Below are 18576 nucleotides of genomic sequence, written 5' to 3'. Positions count from 1 at the left end.
AAAAATAATTTTTAATAAAACAATTTAAAATTTTAAAAAATATAATTTATGCTACATCCTCAAACACAATCTTACATATTATGCCATCTTTTTTTTTTTAGTTTAACGTGGGTGTCCGGACCAGTTTGCACGCACCTCGACTAATTCCACGGGTTCTAAAGTTAACAATCACATAAGCCTTCAGTGGCCATCATATGAGCAATTACAGGGCTTGAATCTAAGATCATAAAAAAATAAACTTTTTAATTTTAAATTCTTATCACTGAACCATCGTCTACATGGTTGAAATTATACCATCCTCATTCTGCTGGTATTTGTACATTTGCTCGGGGGAAAGAAAAGGAAAAAAGGAAGAAGAAGAAGGGCAAGAGTCGAGAGGCAAATGGGCACACACCCAGCCACCCAGCCACCCACCCTCACACAGACTAATGTACGGTTGAAAAGGCAAGCAATTCCACAAAAATTGATCTTGAAATTATTGACGTTACCTACCATACTGACTTGTGAAATAAAAAAAGATGGGTAGACAAAGTTGCTATAATTAATGGCTGCATAAAGGACACAGTCTCTCCAGTCAGTTTTGTCCCACTAAAGTTTCTGCAATTTACATGTGTATGCACTCATCGGCCACATCATTGGGAGCCAAAAAAGAATCCCCAGACATCAATTATAGGTTTCGATACCTTCCTTTCTCTTTATTCCATACAATTTGTTTTTGTTTGAAACAGAAGCGCAGACTAAAGTGTAACTCATGCAAATTTCAAGAAGGAATTATATACATTGATAACTTGTTTTAAGTAAAAAATATATATATATAAAAATCAACTTCACGTGACTTGATTTAGTTTATGAATTCAAATGTTACACGTTAAATTTATAACCCAGATCATGATGTTGTGATAAGCTCATAAAAAACAAATAAAATACATTATAAAATTTAATTCTTAACAGTTTGAGGGATGAAATTAAAAATAAAAATTATTAAAAAACTGACCCAAAAAAATAATTAAAATCAACCTGGGTTAACTTGATAAATTCAGGTCATGAAATCAGAATAACTTCTTAGAAAATAAATCAAAACAAATTATGAAATCCAGCTTTTAATTAATCTAACGTTGAAGGTTCAAATTAAAAAAATTCAATTAAAAAAAAGACAACCTAAGTAAACTTGAGTTAACCAACTAAATTCGAGAAGCATGAGCTTAAGAATTAATACAAAACTACATCATCTGCTGGAGTTGCGTTGCAAGTCGATCAAATTTTTAAACGTAAATTCAAAATATGGTATATATTAGATTTTTTTTATTGATATTGATATGGTAATTTATTGAATGATATTTTTTTTTAATATGTGATCTAGATCATGAGACCGTGATAACCTTATAAAAAGAAAATCAAACTAAATTATGAAAACCATTTCATAATCAACTTAATGTCAAAGAAAAAAATTGGAAAATAAATAATTAAAAAATAAAAAAAATAATTATTCAAAACATGTGAATCATGTCATGAGATCAAATAACCCCATAAAAAGCAAAAAAAGTATAAAATGTAAAGCCCAATTAACAATCAACTTAATCTTAAAAGATGAAATAAAAAAATCAATTAAAAATAACCAAAATAATAACCCAAGTAAGGCTGAACTAACATGTTAAACTTGCAATATGGGTCATGATATATTTATAACTTCATAAAAAAACAAAATAAAATATAATAAAAAATGTATGAAGCTTCATTTTTAACAGATCAATGTTGAAGGTTGAAATCGAGAGAAAAAACTAAATCTATGAAATCAAGATAACACTACACAAAGCAAATTGAAAAAAAAATTATGAAGCTCAATTTTCATACAATCTAATATTAAGCAATAAAATTAAAAAAAAACTAAATAAAAAAAGAATATTGAGTTATTCGAGGAATTGAGTTAACTTTGGTCAACCTGTCAAACTCGTGATCTAAGTCAACCTACAAAATTTAAAACTTAGGTCATGAGATTAGGATAATTCCGTAGAAAAAAAAACCAAAAATTACAAAACCTAATTAAAAAAATATTCAATTACAAAGGATTCTAAAAAAATGAACCGAGGCAACTTGCCAAATCCAAAACCTGGATTATGAGATTAGGATAACCTTATAGAAAAAAAATAAAAATTAAAAATCCTAATTTTAAACTAAACCAATGTTAAAGGATGAAATAAATAAAAAAATCAATTAGAAAAAGTGGCCCAAAGAAAATAACCCGAGTCAATCAGATTAATTTATTAAACTCGTGATGAGGTCATGAAATTGAGATAAATTCATAGAAAACAAATGAAAAAAGTTACAAAGTCCCACTCCTGAAAGATCTAATATTGAAGATTTAAACTGAGAGAAAAAAACTAAATCTATGACATCAATATATAACCCAATATAAAGAAAATAAAATAATATTATGAAGCACAATTCTTAAAATAACCTAATATCAAAGTATAAGATTGATAACTAAAAAAAAATTATGTTGTTAAAGGGTGAAATTAAAAAAAAAACCTAAACAAAAAAAGAAGAAAAAAAAACCACAAAACATTATTATAATGAATAATGTTTTATGAGTATAACTACAATAATTTAACCACACCCTTTAAAGTTTTGTTAAAAGGTGGCTCGTGCTATGTTGTGGGTTGAACCAAATTTATTTTTAATGTAAAAACAAATATGTTTAAAGGTTGATTGCATATTTTTAAAAGTAAGAAAAAAAAAATTCATGATTCAAGACATAGATACAATTGGGTTAAGAAAAACAAGCTTTATTTATTTATATTATAAAAAATAAGCAATCACAATAAATAAATAAAAAATTATTATTAATAATGATGACATGTAATAAAATAACGGTTGATAATCAAAAGTTTTCTTCAATCTTACCTGTTAACAATGCAATAACTAAATGGAGTTTAAGAAAAAAAAAATCTAAAACATATTTTTTCAAATTGGCCAAATTTTGAAGGACTAAACCGAAGCAAAGATCAATTAAAAAAATAAAGACTTGATATAACACGGATTAACTCTCTATTCCCACAACTTAGATCATGTGATTGGGTTATAGGATAAACCAAAAGAAAGGAAATAAAAAAAAATTATGAAGCCAAATTTACAACTAATCTAGTATTGAAAGATGAAATAAAATAATATCAATTTAAAAAAATAAAATTGATGTCAATCCAAATCAACCTTCCAAACTCGTGACTTAGTTTATGAGATTAGGATTACCCATAAAAGGCAAGTAAAACAAATTTGCATATCTTAATTCTCAACTAACCAAATATTGAAGGACAAAATTAAAAAAAAAGAAATCAATTGAAAAAAGGACCTAAAACAAAATAAACAATAATAAAAAAAACAAGGATCAAATTTAACATAAAAAATAATTAGCCACCTTGCTATTTTAGACGAGTGAGTGTTAAAATCGAGAAGAAAAAAAAAGAGGAGAAAAAAAAAAGAAACCAGAGTCGACTCGTCGGTCAATCACCGCCCCGTAAGGAAGACCTTGTCAAAGCGTTTCAAGCTCCACTATGAAATATTGGATTTGGTGGTTGGATGAAGTTGCATGCATTGTCTGATTGCAACTGGTTCACTCACATGCCAACATGGGTATTACATGTGCCAACAAAGTCTTACATGCTTGCTCACTATAGTACCTTAATCCTTAATTGTTCTTGATCAATATATTTTCATTATTTTTTGTTAAATCAAGAATTAAACAAATGCTAGAATTTGTACTCGATGTTCCGAGATCATTATATATAGGTAACCAAAACAAGCCATTAAATTTAATCTCAATTAAAGACAATGTGCAAGGGTCAAATTAAACAAAAAAAATTGAGTGACAAAAAGAAGTTGAAATTTTCTTTGCCTATACAAATCAGTCCCGGATAGTAGAAACAAATATGGCTTAATATTATTTTTAAAGATTCAGATTCTGTCTCAAACCTCAAATTGTTTTAAACCAATGAAAATGAGTTTTATATTGTTAAATCTAGCATTAATAGAGAGACAAAATATCTTCTCGATACCGTGAGATTCTCCTATTTAGACATGGAAAACAAATTACCAAGATCAGTCACAAACTAACACAACATGAAAGGATCAAATTAAAAGAAAAAAATTTATGTGACCAAAATGTAAAAACCCAAAAGACTAATTTTTTTTAATAAAAAAAAAATACTATGGATTATTATTGTCATACATTTTAATTACTAAGAGGGGCCTTGGTAATTTCACCAGCAATCTTCTTTTTTTGAAAAATATATAAGGCTATATTTGTATTTTTATAATTATTTATAATAAAAATAATAAAAAAAATAATTTTAAATTTTCTAACCTTTTGTTGGCAATAATCCACGATTCACATGAGCAACATGAAAAGATTACCGCTTCAACAATACTAAGGTAGCATTTGATTACTATTTTGAAAAGAAAAAAAAAACAACACAAACATAAATGTATTTGGATGAAGAGAAACAAATGAAAATATAAAAATAAGTATGTTTCTTGAAAAATTTTGGAATGAATTTTTATATTAGAGCTATAAAAAAAATATATCTCATGAGATAATATTTATTACTTTTTATCTATAAAATATCCATGTAAAAAAACTCTTCATTCCATAATTATCCAAATAATTCATGTACGGATAAAAGTTATTATTATCATAATTTTAAAACATGATCTGAATTCAACCCAAGACAACACCTAGGTCACATGTTATGAGAGGGTCAACCCAATTTAATCCCATTAAGTAATACTCTAAAAGGCGTGGGAAAACTACTATAGCTTTCCCACGCCTTTTACTAATATATTAATATATTATATTATTATAATTATATTATAATTATATTATATTATATAACTGTTTTTTCTTTTTTTTTGTTTTTTTAATGAATTTTTTTGTTTGATTTAGTTTGTTAATGTTAATCTTTTTTATTTAGTTATCATATTTTTATTATACGGATCCCGAGTTTGATGGGTTAACCTGATTTGACGCGTTAATCTGGATTTTTTTAATTATTTTTTTATTTTAGTTTAGTTTGTTAAAGTTAATTTTCTTTCTATTTAATTATCAGACTTTCATGACACGTATCCTGGGCTTAACGGGTTAACTTGGTTTGATGAGTTAACCCGGTTTGATGGGTAAACCCTTCATTTTTATTTCTATTTAGTTATCAAACTTTTATGACGTGAATCCTAAATTTTACAGGATAACCTGGTTTAAAGGGTTAACTCAATTAATTAAAAATTTTTTTTTGCGTTTTCTTCATTAATTTTTTTCTTCCTGTTGATTTTTTTTCTTTGTTTTTTTAATTAATCTATTTAATTATCACACTTTTATGACACGGCCTTATAGTCAGACCCACATCTAATATTCTTGGGTCTGGTGTTGCAGTCAGACTCACTTAAACTTGGGTCATGCAAGTTTAATGTTATTATTAATATTATAAATATTACTCTTAGGTCGGGCGTTGGAGCCAAATCTAAAATTCTTGGGTATAACTTTACAGAAAAACCCAAAATTTTTAAATTTTTGTTTTTTTTTTATTTTTTATGTAAAAAAAATGACCTGTGGCATCGCGCGGGTCATGTAACTAGTTTCTTTTTAAATGATGTTGTTTTGACTTTTTTTTTTTAAAAAAAGTTAATGGGTTTTTGACTTCTGTTTTATCCTGGGTCGACCGAGTCGTGAGTCGGCTTAGGATTTTGACTGATTCAATCATTCCCCTATTTTATTTAAAAGTGGACTAGTCTACGCCCTAGGTCAAGCCGGTTTGAGTTTTATAACTTGGGTGATTATACTATTATTAATTTAAACACCCAATACAAACTATAGTAAATAAAAATAAAAATAAAAATAAAAATTAATTATTTTTTAAATATATAAATTTGATAATAATATATATATTAAGGATAAAATAATCTTTTTATAATTTATTATATATTTTCTATCATCAACCAAAATAGAGACAAGGACAATCACTTTATCTTATACACTACTATAAAACATTATTTTATCAATATCTTCTATTATGTTTTGTCCCTTTATCCTTACTCTTTTTGTCTCCTTTTATTTTAGGATAATAACCAAATACTAACCTAAATTTGATAATTCTGAATATAAAAATAACAAAACTTTGTTAATTATATTAATAATAGAAAAATCTAATTAATCAAATACCAATAATAAAGAGATAAGAGATACAATTAACTCATTTATTGATTGTTATTCAACTAAATTAAGCTTTCATAGATTTATAAGCAGTTCTAGTTGTGCTTTAAGCTATGATCACTCGGGTTTATATCAATAGAGATTTTGCATCTAATATGAAAAGAAAACTTGACAAGTCTTAAGTTTGTACAATAGACTAAAGATCCTTTACATGGGGCAAAACTTATTCAATTTTATTTCTTATAAAATCCATACTCATTTTTTTTTTAATTTGAAACTATCTTTCAATCTTTCAATCTTTGGGCTTTTTCTCATATTCTTTTTATGAAAATAAAAAAATTATTCATTTTACAAAATAAATAAATAAAATTGTTATTTAATAAAAATAAAATAAATTAATTATTTGGAAAATAACTTAAAATAAAAAATTAATAATAAAATAGAGGAAATAAAATAATAATTTTATTTATAAAAGTAATAACATATCCATAAATAAATAATATTTATTATTTTAAAAAAATTAGTGATTAAATATATTTAAAAATACATAATTATTTTAAATTAAAGAAATTAGTTATTTTTAATAAGAAATTTCTAAGAGCATAATAAAAAATTATTTTATTTATGAAACAAATAAGAACTAAATAAAATAATATAAAGTGTTTTATTTTTAATATAAACTAATTCTATGACTTGAACACAATTAAAAAAGACTTAAATTATTATTTTTATATTTATACACATGATAAAAATATAAGGGTATTATCGTTCTTGTAATTTTTTTTTTTTGTCATGTCCTATACTCGTTAAATGCAAAATGGAATAATTGTCTAGTCCACTTCAATGGGCACCAAACAAGAGATAAGACAACGTTTTGTTTTCTTGTCTTTTTCATTCCAATCCAGTTAAGTCTAGTCCCACCTCATATTCCTTCTGGATCGCCCACAGGAGCAAGGACCAAATATCCAAGCCGACACCCAAATTCCCTCGCTAGTAAAAATTGCCCAGCATCGGGAGCTCACTACTAACTAGGAACGATACCATTCAAACGATCCCACTGCTTTAATTTAAATTACCTGCTAGCTAGATATCATTCAAACGAAAGGAAACGAAGGTGAATGCTGCTACTGCACTAGCACTAGGTCGTTAGAATCTATGCCAGCCTGAGGCTGAGGACCGATTGGCTACAACCATGCTAGCTTCCACCTGTTGAAGTTTATAACTATTAAAGAATGTTTATCTTTTTGAGTGTCTTGATTTATCTCTACACGAGATAAATACGAATGTTGAGTATTATAATCCAAGTCCAAATATGTAAGGACTTCATTTATTAGGAGAGTAATATATTATATGAATGTGATTTGTTTCCATGCTTCCTTCTCCCCTAGTTATTTCTAACACCGCCTTCATTTTCTGGACATAGGCACTTCTGTAGCTTCGTTGACATGAACTGCACTTGAGTTCCATCCTACAGTAAATTTAAACGACAATACAGTAAAACAACAACAAATATTGGAAATTTTCAATGTCTTGTGTAATGAACTGTTAATATTTATACAAGAAATTTAACAAAGTTTCCTTGTATGTGTATTTGGTGGGAGCTCATATGACTTGCGAGTGATCATCCTATATGTGGGTTTCTCTATTAGAGTATTTGAACCTTCGTTCTCTTATTCATTAATATTCAATATTCTTAGGTTCTGCAACATTTATAGAGAGATTATAAGCTTAAACTATCAGAATTCAATAAAGAATATTCTAACTACTAGTTCAATGATGATTCTAATTAAAAGATTCATGCATGTCATAAATGTAAATATCATATATATATATATATATATATATATATATATATATATATATTAACTTTTCCGTTAATGTATTTTGATCCAATTTTAGGTAGTAATTTAGAAAATATAGTCTATTTCAAATCTTCAAGTACCCCCAATGTGGGTTTCCTTTGATAGTCGAGGGCTTGGTTGCTTGTAGTTGTTGCTGCCCAACCTTTGTGATCATTTTCAACTCATTCACTTGAATCCAGTTGTTTGCATTGATGAGTTGGGAAAAGTCTTATATACGTTCAACTCTAATAATTACTAAACATTAGTGATCCTTTTCTTTTCCCCTGAAACATGCTCTCTCCTGAAACTATGGAACCAACGACAGAAGAAACTGATCTGCTGTCACGATCAAGCAAGAAGGTCAAAGTGGGAGACAACAACAATCACGCGGATGGCGCTACAAGACAGGGCATTTCTCGGGAGGGAAAAGGGGGCATAAGTTATAGAGACTCTCTGATGGGATCTCCTTATTTGTGCCATAAAACTAGTGACGAAAGCCTTCTGGTGGATTGTATTTCTGAGGATGAGGATGATGAGTGGAGGAAAAGAAACGTATCAGAGCACCATGGAGACAGACCCTAATAATTAAAATTATGGGACGAAAGGTGGGATACATGTATCTGCACAAACGACTCAAGACATCATGAAAGTTACAAGGGGACCCTATTCTGGTAGATTTGGGTAATGAGTTCTTTCTGGCGAAATTTTCTAATAATGAGGACAAGGAACATGTGTTGTTTGAAGGACCATGGATGGTTGCGGATCACTACCTGACCATCGGAACTTGGCACCCAAATTTCGATCCATATGTAGCTACGATTGACAAGGTAGCGATGGGGGTTAGATTACCGGACTTAGCAATGGAATATTATGATAATTCTGTTCTGTGGAACATAGGGAACATATTTGGAAAAACATTGAAGGTGGATAGGAACACGTGTTTGGCATGAGAGGCAACTTTGCCAGAATATGTGTGGAGGCTGATCTCACGAAGCCACTCTTAGCTAAATTTAAAGTACGGAGGAGGATAAGACGTATCATGTACGGAGGTTTACACCTTGCCTGCTTTCATCGTGGTCAGTATGGTCACAAGCAGGTGGTTTGGCCCCAAGCAAAACCCTTAGAATTTGAACAAGGAGGAGATGGCCATTCGGGGATGAGGAATAATAGCGAGTCAGAAGCTATGGACAACCCCGCCATGCCTGCAAATCCGGTGGTGAGACCGGAGGTATTAGAGACATATGGCATGTGGATGATTGCGGAACGAAGGGGGAACGTCAGAACGGGAAAGCGTTAGTCACGGCGGATAATAGGAAGCACGTCAATGCTCGTAATCCCGAGATTGCAGGGGCTGTTACAAAACCTAGTATAACGGCTAATGGGCAGATTAATTCGTCACGTTGTAATGTGTTAAGTGACATTGATTTTGTCAGCGAGAATACTGGGGCTGACAACGTTAGTATTGAAGGGCTTCAACCACGTGTGAGAGATTTTTAAAAAAGGTAACCATGGACATCAAGGAGGCCCACGAAATGGGAAGGCCTTGGTGGAGGCCAGAGTTAATGGGCGAAAGATCTTATGTGTAATAACAGGGCTTTGCAAGAGAAGGATAGGAATGGGCCCACGACCCCCATAGTTACCAAAGCTGAAAAAGATGCTGCAAAATTCTAAGAGAAGACAGCTCTGGTTTTGGGCAACAGCCAGCAAAAACAAGACAAATGTACTGTGATGAATGCAACAGAGGCCAGTAGCTCGTTCGTTGTCCCAATTGCTGCTGATCATCCTATTCATAATAGCTTGCGGGACGGACCTCAGGCTAGATGACGGGCTAGTTGGGGAAAATTTTATTGATGAAGTCAGAATGGCTTATGTAGAGGAATGCCGGGAGGTAAGAATTCTCTAACGAAGATAGAGCCCGGTGGTCGTCTCTTTCTGATTATAAATATTTTGAGTTTATTATACTTGAACTGCAGAGGAGCATGAAACAATAGTTTTTGTGCAGTGGTACATGATTTGAGAAGAAACTATAGCTTTAATATTTTAGCTGTCGCGGAGCCGAGAGTGAGTGGTGCAGTGGCTGACAGAATTGTGGAGAATTTGGCATTTGAGTCTAGTTACAGGGCTGAGGCTCAAGGTCTGGGGGCCTCTGGTTGCTTTGGAATAAAACTATATTTGACATAAAAATTCTGACAGCCTCTACGCATTTGATTCATGGCATGGTAGACGAAGGGAACGATTCAGCTTGGCTTTTTACTGTGGTGTATGCTATGGATGGTGGTGGGTGACTTCAATCAATGAAATTTTAGGCGTCGGAGAAAGAAGGTGGAGTAACTGTTGATGTGAGGAGGTGCATTCGGTTTGGTAGGTGGGTGCAGAATTGTGGCTTGATTGATTTGGGGAGTAACGGTCCGAAGTTTACTTGGAGAGGGGCTGAAAGAAGGGATTATGTGAGAGTATGTGAAAGATTGGATAGATGTTTTGGTAATTCGCAATGGAGACTGAAGTTCCAGGGTGCAAATGTTATGGTGCTTCCAAGGGTTAGATCAGATCACTACCCTGTTCTGGTGGTATTGCAGGAGCAAGACAGGACTTTACAAGGTATGAATAGACCTTTTTGTTTTGAGGCTGCATGGTTTGGGCATGATAATTTCACATCTTTCATCCAGGAGAATTGGAAACATGGAGCGGATTTACCTCACGCGTTGGAAGTGATGACAGCCCAGTTGAAAAGATGGAACAAAGATGTGTTTGGCAACATTTTTATGAGGAAGGAAAGGGTTCTGGCGGGATTAGGGGGAGTCCAGCAAGCTCTAGCAGTTAAAGGAAACAGCTATCTGAACCGTTTAGAGAATCAACTGCTTACGGAGTATCATCAGATACTTAGACAAGAGGAGGTTCATTGGTACCAGAAATCAAGGTGCCAATGGATCACCTTTGGGGATAGGAATACTTCCTATTTCCACATGAAAACTATAATTAGGAGACAAATAAAAAAAAAAAATTTGGAACATTGAAGAATGCTAATAATCAGTGGGTGTGTGATGAGGATTCTCTGAGAGAGATGGTAAGAGAGTTTTATCAGACGTTGTTCACGAAGGAAGATGGGGTAGAGCAGAGAAGAAGGCTTCAGGGTAATTTTCCTATTATTGAGCATGGTCAACTAGATCTGTTAGCAGGACCCGTAAAAGATGATGAAATTCAGATAGCTTTATTTGGCATGAAGCCATACAAAGCCCCTGGTCCAGACGGGTATCAGCCGTTCTTCTTTCAGTCACAATGGCAAGTGATAGGACCGACGGTATGTCGCTACATCAGAGGTATTTTTGAAGGTGATTCAAAGTTAGCAGATATCAGCCACTCTCACCAGGTATGATTCCAAAAGTTCAGGCTCCAGAGTATTTGCATCAGTTTCGACCTATTGGGCTCTGTAACGTAACCTTCAAATTGTGACAAAGGTTTTGGTGAACCGACTCAAACATCTAATGCTGAAGTTGATCAGTGAGTTTCAGAGTAGCTTTGTGCCGGGAAGGCATTTTACGGACAACATAACCGTAGCACAGGAGGTTAAACATTCTTTGCGGAAGATGAAGGGAAGGCGAGGGATTATAGCTATCAAGGTGGATCTCGAAAAGGCATATGATCGATTGCGTTGGGATTTTATTGGAGAAACACTCACAGAAGCAAGGCTGCCGAATGATGTGGTGGAGCTCATTATGAAGTGCATAGAATCTGCTTCTCTAAGTGTGATGTGGAATGGAAGGCCAGCCCTGAAGTTTCGACCGAGACGAGGCGTAAGACAGGGAGACCCATTATCCCCCTACATTTTTGTCTTGTGCCTTGAAAAATTGTCGCAAATAATTAACAGGGAGGTGGATAATGGATCCTGGAGACCGTTCAGAGTGAACAGACGGATGAGTGGGTTTAAGACCACAGATGACTTGGGCAAATATCTAGGTATTCCTTTGCTTCATCAGCGGGTTACTAAATAAACTTACAGATATCTTATTGATAATTTACAGAAGAAGTTAGCTGGCTGGAAGCCTAATAACTTGTCCCTAGCTGGGAAAATTACACTTTGCAAATCGGTACTGTCCACAGTACCTCTTTATCTGATGCAGTCGGCCATGCTCGCTAAAAGCATTTGCTACGAAATACAAAAAATCTGTAGGAGATTTATTTGGAGTCAGAAGGATGGAAGAGATAAAATTCATCTAGTCAAGTGGGAGACTATGTGCCGCCTAAAGTTGATGGTGGTCTGGGATTAAGAAGAATGGAAACTATGAATAAGGCTTTTATTATGAAGTTGGCTTGGGGTATCATACAGGACAGTAGAAGTTTGTGGGTGAGAGTATTAAAAGCAAAGTATATGAAGCATCTTGATCAGGTGGATCAGGTTCACGCTAAGGGGAAGGATTCAAGTTTGTGGAAGGAAATATGCAAAGTGTGGCCTCAGGTAACGCAAGGCTTGAACTGGGCTAGGGGAAGTGGAAGAAATGTTCGGTTTTGGAGGGACTCTTGGTTGGAGGGCTATGGCCCCTTACTCTCTCTTGCAACTCAGGATATTCCTGAGGATTTAGTTAATTGTTCTGTTGTGGATATGTTGGAGGATGACAAACACTGGAAGTGGGATAGTTTTGCTTATTTACTTCATGTTCAGGTAGTGATGCTGCTGGCTGGATATCCCCCTCCCTCTCAAAACATGGAGCAGTTGCTCACAAGGCTGTTTTGACGAATGAAGTGAGATGGAGGCGAAAGATTGCAGTGTTTACCGGTTTGGAGTTAGCCTGGTCAAAGGGATATCAGAAATTAATTGTGGAATCGGACTCTGCTATTGTTATGGATCTTATCACTAAAGATAAAATAAATATTGACAGGAATTACTGTCTTATCACGAAAGCTAGGAACCTGTTAGCAAAGGAGTAGGAGGTTCAGACGACTCATGTTTACAGGGAAGCAAATTCTGTAGCAGATTGATTAGCAAATTGTGGTTTAACAAAAAACCTGTTTGACAGGAATTTTTGTATTCCTGATAATCCATCTGCGGGTGTTTTTACCACTTTGTATTATGATTTTATTGGGTCAACTGGTACTCGTTTAATTTAGTTGGGCGCTCCTCTCTGAATTTCAAAAAAAAATAAAATATATATTTCCTTCATTGAAACCAAACAAGATAACAGTGATACAGTTATGTAAATTTTTTTTTTTATTAACCTTGGTTATTAATTAACAGAAAAACGAGTACGCTTGGCTTTGCAAGCCTAGAAGGAGCCCTAAAGCCAGTTACTACTACTAAATTAATAGCCATGGTGAGAATCTAGAGCTTTATATAGTTGTTCTCAATCATCCATTTGAGACTCCAGTGGTCAACTGCACACTTATAAGCCCAATATGCCCATCCAAATGTGGCACGCCCATAGACATCCAGTTGAGCCTTGGCAAAGTTCTGGTAATCTTGCATCGATGCTCCCTGAACTGCCCAATCTCCAGTCCATTCCCCTGCAAAATTTCATTTAACAATCAACATTGTTTTCTGAACTAATACAGTTAATGGTACACCAAACTAAGGATATTAAAAATAAAAATTTATCTGTCTTGATTGCAGAAAATCTGGTTTTGGACTTGCCTACAAAACTGAGGGGGCCATTTGTAGTTGTCACTGTTGTTAGAGCACTAGCTCGCTGATTATAGATATAGTCAATGTTCTGTTGGGGATTCATGTTATTGAATGAATCTGAAAATAGGTTGTAATAATGCACATCAATGACTACACGTTTGAGACCGCTTGCAAATGAGAGGAGCTCTTTGGAATCAGCAGGCCCTAGTCGATTTGAGAGGATCACATAAGCATTTTCAGAGTGCTTCCTTACGGCATCATATCCAGCTTGGTAATACTTTATTAGGGTGTCTAGATTGACTCCCGGGGCCATCGGTTCATTCATCAATTCAATTGCGGCAAGACTTGGTTTGTCGGCATACCTGCTTAGTTGCACTCTGTATTAGAACTCAGGGAAACTTCCATAACCGTGCTTTTGATTTCGGTGAATCTATCTTACAGGCAAAAAAGAAGAAGAAAATCTTATTAGATGTGTTAAACCTTTCTGCAAGGAAGTCTATGACAGCCACCGTTTCCTGAATGTTTGATTCTCCCCATTCCTGATACCCATCTCGTGTCGCGCTATGATCATTGCCATTTTGTGAAGCTTGAACTGCATGCAAATCAACGATGACCTTCATGCCGTATTTCCTGCATAAAAATATATAAATAACGATCATAGTTATATTTAGCACCTGTTCAGAAAAAAAGTAGCCAAAAACAATATTAAACCGTTAAGCGTTAATTGATTTCAATTAGTAAATGGTACTCACTGTGCCCATGTGAAAGCATTGTCTAAGGCTTTCAAAGAGCCACCGACAAAAGGTTTCGGTGGTGTGGGATCACTGGCGATCCACCATCCAACTGGAATTCTGACAGCATTAAGACTATTTTCTGACATGAAGCGGAAGTCCTCTTCAGTGATGTAAGAGTTCCAATGATCCTAGGATGAACAAATTTGCAAGTTATGCATGATTTAATTATTCCTCTAGTTTATAAAATGCTAGAACAGACATCTCTTCTCTTGTTTATGTTACGAATTAAAAGTTTTACCTGCAAGACCTGAGGAGCTCTGTCTGGGCCATGACCATTTGTGAGTTGATATTCACCTCGGAAGGAATATATATTGACAATGGTCATTTTGAATACTGATGGATCGCTGTCCTCCCAACCTGAGCCGACATAATCTGCAGTTACCAATGTCTCTGATGATGCCTGATTACACAACGAGAGCAAAGTAATTCTTCATTTAATGTGGATAATTTACTAAACTGATCATGTCTAGCTATGCCTCAGACCAGCACAATGATCCAAAGTGTTAATCATAGCCATGATCACTATTCACTAGCATGTACATAACTGTTCTATAACTGATAAGAACCTAGATTCACTGGAAATCGGGCTTGAGTCTACATACACCCTGTCCATAGTATTCCAATGGGAAAATTTACCATTACCCTAAACTAAACTAATCCAGACAAAGTTCCAGAGCCCAAATTACAATAGAAGTGAAGTTAACAGTTCTGTTGTTAAAAAAGAAAAAGTTAAGCAATACCTGAATGAACTGTCCATTTGATGCTTGGAGGCGAACTCGATTCCGGTCATCGTTATTTCTTATAATCTGGAATGTTTGTGAGTTTCCAACAGTATCTGAAACTGCTGTTACTTTGTCTCCTTGATCCTCCAGCCCCACAAACTGCTTGTTGAACACTCTAAAGTTGAAATATGTCTCATTGATCCTCCACAACTGTGTAATAAAGCAACAGAAAAGTAATGGTGAGAAACATGAAACATGATATTGCAATCATAGACAATCACAGAAAAGTAAATAGTCCTAGCTAGATATTTTCAAGGCCAAAGAAAAGGTCAAATAGTAGACTAATAATGAACGAAGTCTAGCTAGATCATTATCTTAAAGATCTTACTCTGAACGTTTCCCAGCCAGAGGCTGAGGGCCGGTTGGCTACTAGGACGGTCCCGCCTCCATTTTCAGAGCTAAGATACTTCTGCAGCTTTGTGGACAAGAACTGCACTTGAGCTCCATCCTACAGTAAATTTGAGCAGAAAAATGGTTAAGCAACAATAAAAGACTCATATATAAGAAAATTTCAGCTTTAAGAATAGCAGTAAATATTTAAGACCAACACTTTCTGTTATTGTTCTCCGATGTACAAGAAAAGCATCTACAGGTAAAAGAAAAGAAAAGAAGCTACTTTGATCTTTCATGTACTAAGATGTCCAATGAGGTCTTAAGGGAGTGAGGTTTTTGCTAGAGAGATTAAATTTAATGTTTTGGTGGGTGGTTCACACATGAGGCATGGGTGATATATAAGTTGATCGATGTTCTTGAATAACATAAAGTTAAAAATAAGATTACCAGGAGATCATTGTTCGGCATCCCATCATAGAGAGAAGGTTTCATCCACCCTTCAGTAACAAGCCAGTTTCCTAAATTCACAGCTTTAAATGGCTGTGCAAGAGAAAGAGGGGAGAACACGAAAAACAGAGTAGCGAAGATAAAGAAATAGTAAGCCATTATTCGCTCTCTTTTTATGAGAATGAAAGGATTTAAGGTTGTGATACATAATACATAGAAGAGAGATATATATAGAAGTAGACATGTAAATATTTAACGAAGACTTCGGTATTTGGGTTTGGGACCCTTGACGAAGACTTTGGGGCCCTTGCCGTGTTCTATTTGTTATTAACAAATTATTAATTAGAGTAATCCGCGTATATGTGTTTAGTTTATTAATAGATGATGTTCTAGAACCTAATATACACACGAATAAGGTTTTTACACATGAATGAGGTTTTTGAGTATTTGTACACTAAGTAAATATATATTTATATGAAATTTTATTCTTTAAAGCTAAAGAAGCAGATGATTAATAGTAGAAGACTCAACACTTATAAAATATTTTTTTTAATGGAGTTTAAGGATCTTTGGATGGTAAAGTATGTGACTTTTAAGTAAAGAATTATAATAAATAAGAGAATAAACTTTAATTTCAAGAATAAGAGTGTTTTTTTTTTATTTTTGTATGATAAATATTTTGAGAATTAAAATATAAATACTTAGAGAATAAAAATTATGAACCCTATACCTAGATGATTAAAGGAGTATTTATAGCCTCTTAACCTTGTCATGTTGTTAGAATGGAGAGGTTGGAAAGTTATTTTCTTTTGATAGCATTAATGAGGGATAAATCTCATTTATACAATATTAAATGGGGGGCAAATATCTCTTACATTGTATTAATGAGAGATAAATATAACTGACATAATATTAATGATGATGCAAATATGATAGGCCCTTATAAGACTTTTATACATCTAAGGGTATAGAGAGATGAATATTTCTGACATTAACATTTCATGTTGAAAGTCACCACCAAACAAAGCTTTATGGCCTATCATAGGGCTTATAATGCTCATCAGACTTATAATACCAAGCCCTTGGGTGATGAGTCTAGTAGCTTGCCAGACCAATGTTTATTTGGGTTCAACAAGTAGCTTAACTCAAGGACGTTGAGTTTGACAACTCATCAGACCCATATGTACTTGGGCTCAAGGTGTAGCTGAACCTAAAGATGTTGAGTTTAGCAGCTTTTCAAGTCCATATTCATTTAGGCTTAGCACATTGTTGAACCTCAGGATGTTGGGTCGATAGCTCGCTAGATCCATCTATACTTGGGCTCAAAATGTAGTAGAATCCAATGATGTTTGGCCTGACAGCTCACCAGATTCATATATATTTGGGCTTAGTGCGTAGCTAAACCCAATGATATTAGGTCTAGAAGCTCACCAAACCTATATGTACTTGGGCTTAGTGCATAGCTGAACCTAAAGATGTTGGACCTAGCAGCTCGCTAGACACATACTTAGCTCAATGCGTAGCTGAACCCAAGGATGTTGGGTCTAGTAGCTTGCCAAACTCATATGTACTTAGGTTCAACGAGTAGTTGAACTCAATGATGTTAGATTTGGCAACTCACTAAACCTATATGTATTTGGGCTCAGTGCATAGTTAAACCTAATAACATTAGGTCTGGTAGCTCTTCAAAAGCATGTTTACCCGTTGAGCCCAATGACATTGGGTTTGACAGCTTGCTAGACTCATATGTACACAGGCTTCGTGAGTAGCTAAACCCTAAAGATGTTGGGTTTGGCAGCTCGCCAGTCCTATATTTACTTGAGCTTAGTGCATAACTGAACCTAATAATGTTGGGTTTGGAAGCTTGCCAAACTCATGTTTAATTGAGTTCAGCACTAAACATAACCCAAGGATGTTAAACTTGGAAGCAAGTCAGACCCATGTCATCTAGGTTTGACATTTTACCAAGCCTAAAGATGTTGGGTTATCACCTTGCCTTTTGCTCTTTTAAATATGAACTTAAGCTAAAATAAAATTTTAAAACATGTTGATCCATTAGTAACCCCTCAAGTCTTTGTGTAATAAATACATAAAGATTTGAAAGGTTTTTAGCTCTAATGAGAGAATTTTTACCTTCCCTTTGAGATTGGTTATCCCAAGTAAAACTGTTATGATTTTTGTTGCCAGGTGGCTTGTCCTCATTAAAAAAAAGTCTCCTAGGAAATAAAATGGTGGTGTGCATTTAATGCAATAATTGAGTGGGTTTTTGGAGATCTGTGGTGATATAGAAGGTTATTCATCCAACGATAAAGATGAAATGTTATTTCCTTTATAACCCTAGATGCTCTCTCATCCATTTTTTTCTTTTACTTTCATTCTTGTAATTTCTTTGTAAAAATAAATTGTTGAAAAAGCATTGAGTGAGACTAATCTTTATGTCAAGAAAAACTATCATTTTAGGTATTACCCACTTTAACCTTCTTTCTTTTTCCTTTTTATCAGAAAAATTGATTCTGAAAGAGTTAGATTTAACCCTAAAAATAGGGATGTTGCTTCCTTCGGTGTTGAG

The 18576-nt window shown here is 33.8% G+C and overlaps 1 protein-coding gene across 1 annotated transcript; it reads right to left on the bottom strand.

Annotated features, from left to right (window-relative positions):
* Positions 1–13170: 13170 nt before the first annotated feature.
* Positions 13171–16192, bottom strand: LOC133672995 (probable glucan 1,3-beta-glucosidase A). The gene is made up of 8 exons (XM_062093577.1): positions 16008–16192; positions 15556–15675; positions 15186–15377; positions 14684–14845; positions 14404–14573; positions 14132–14281; positions 13661–14013; positions 13171–13533 (listed from the first exon to the last, which is right to left on the bottom strand). The coding sequence occupies exons 1-8, from the start codon at positions 16164–16166 to the stop codon at positions 13352–13354; spliced, it is 1488 nt and encodes a 495-aa protein (XP_061949561.1). The 5' UTR covers positions 16167–16192; the 3' UTR covers positions 13171–13351.
* Between the last annotated feature and the right edge of the window lie 2384 nt (positions 16193–18576).

The sequence above is a fragment of the Populus nigra genome, chromosome 14, assembly GCF_951802175.1.
Source record: "Populus nigra chromosome 14, ddPopNigr1.1, whole genome shotgun sequence".
Taxonomy (NCBI): domain Eukaryota; kingdom Viridiplantae; phylum Streptophyta; class Magnoliopsida; order Malpighiales; family Salicaceae; genus Populus; species Populus nigra.
This window is presented reverse-complemented; position numbering and strand designations above follow the sequence as displayed.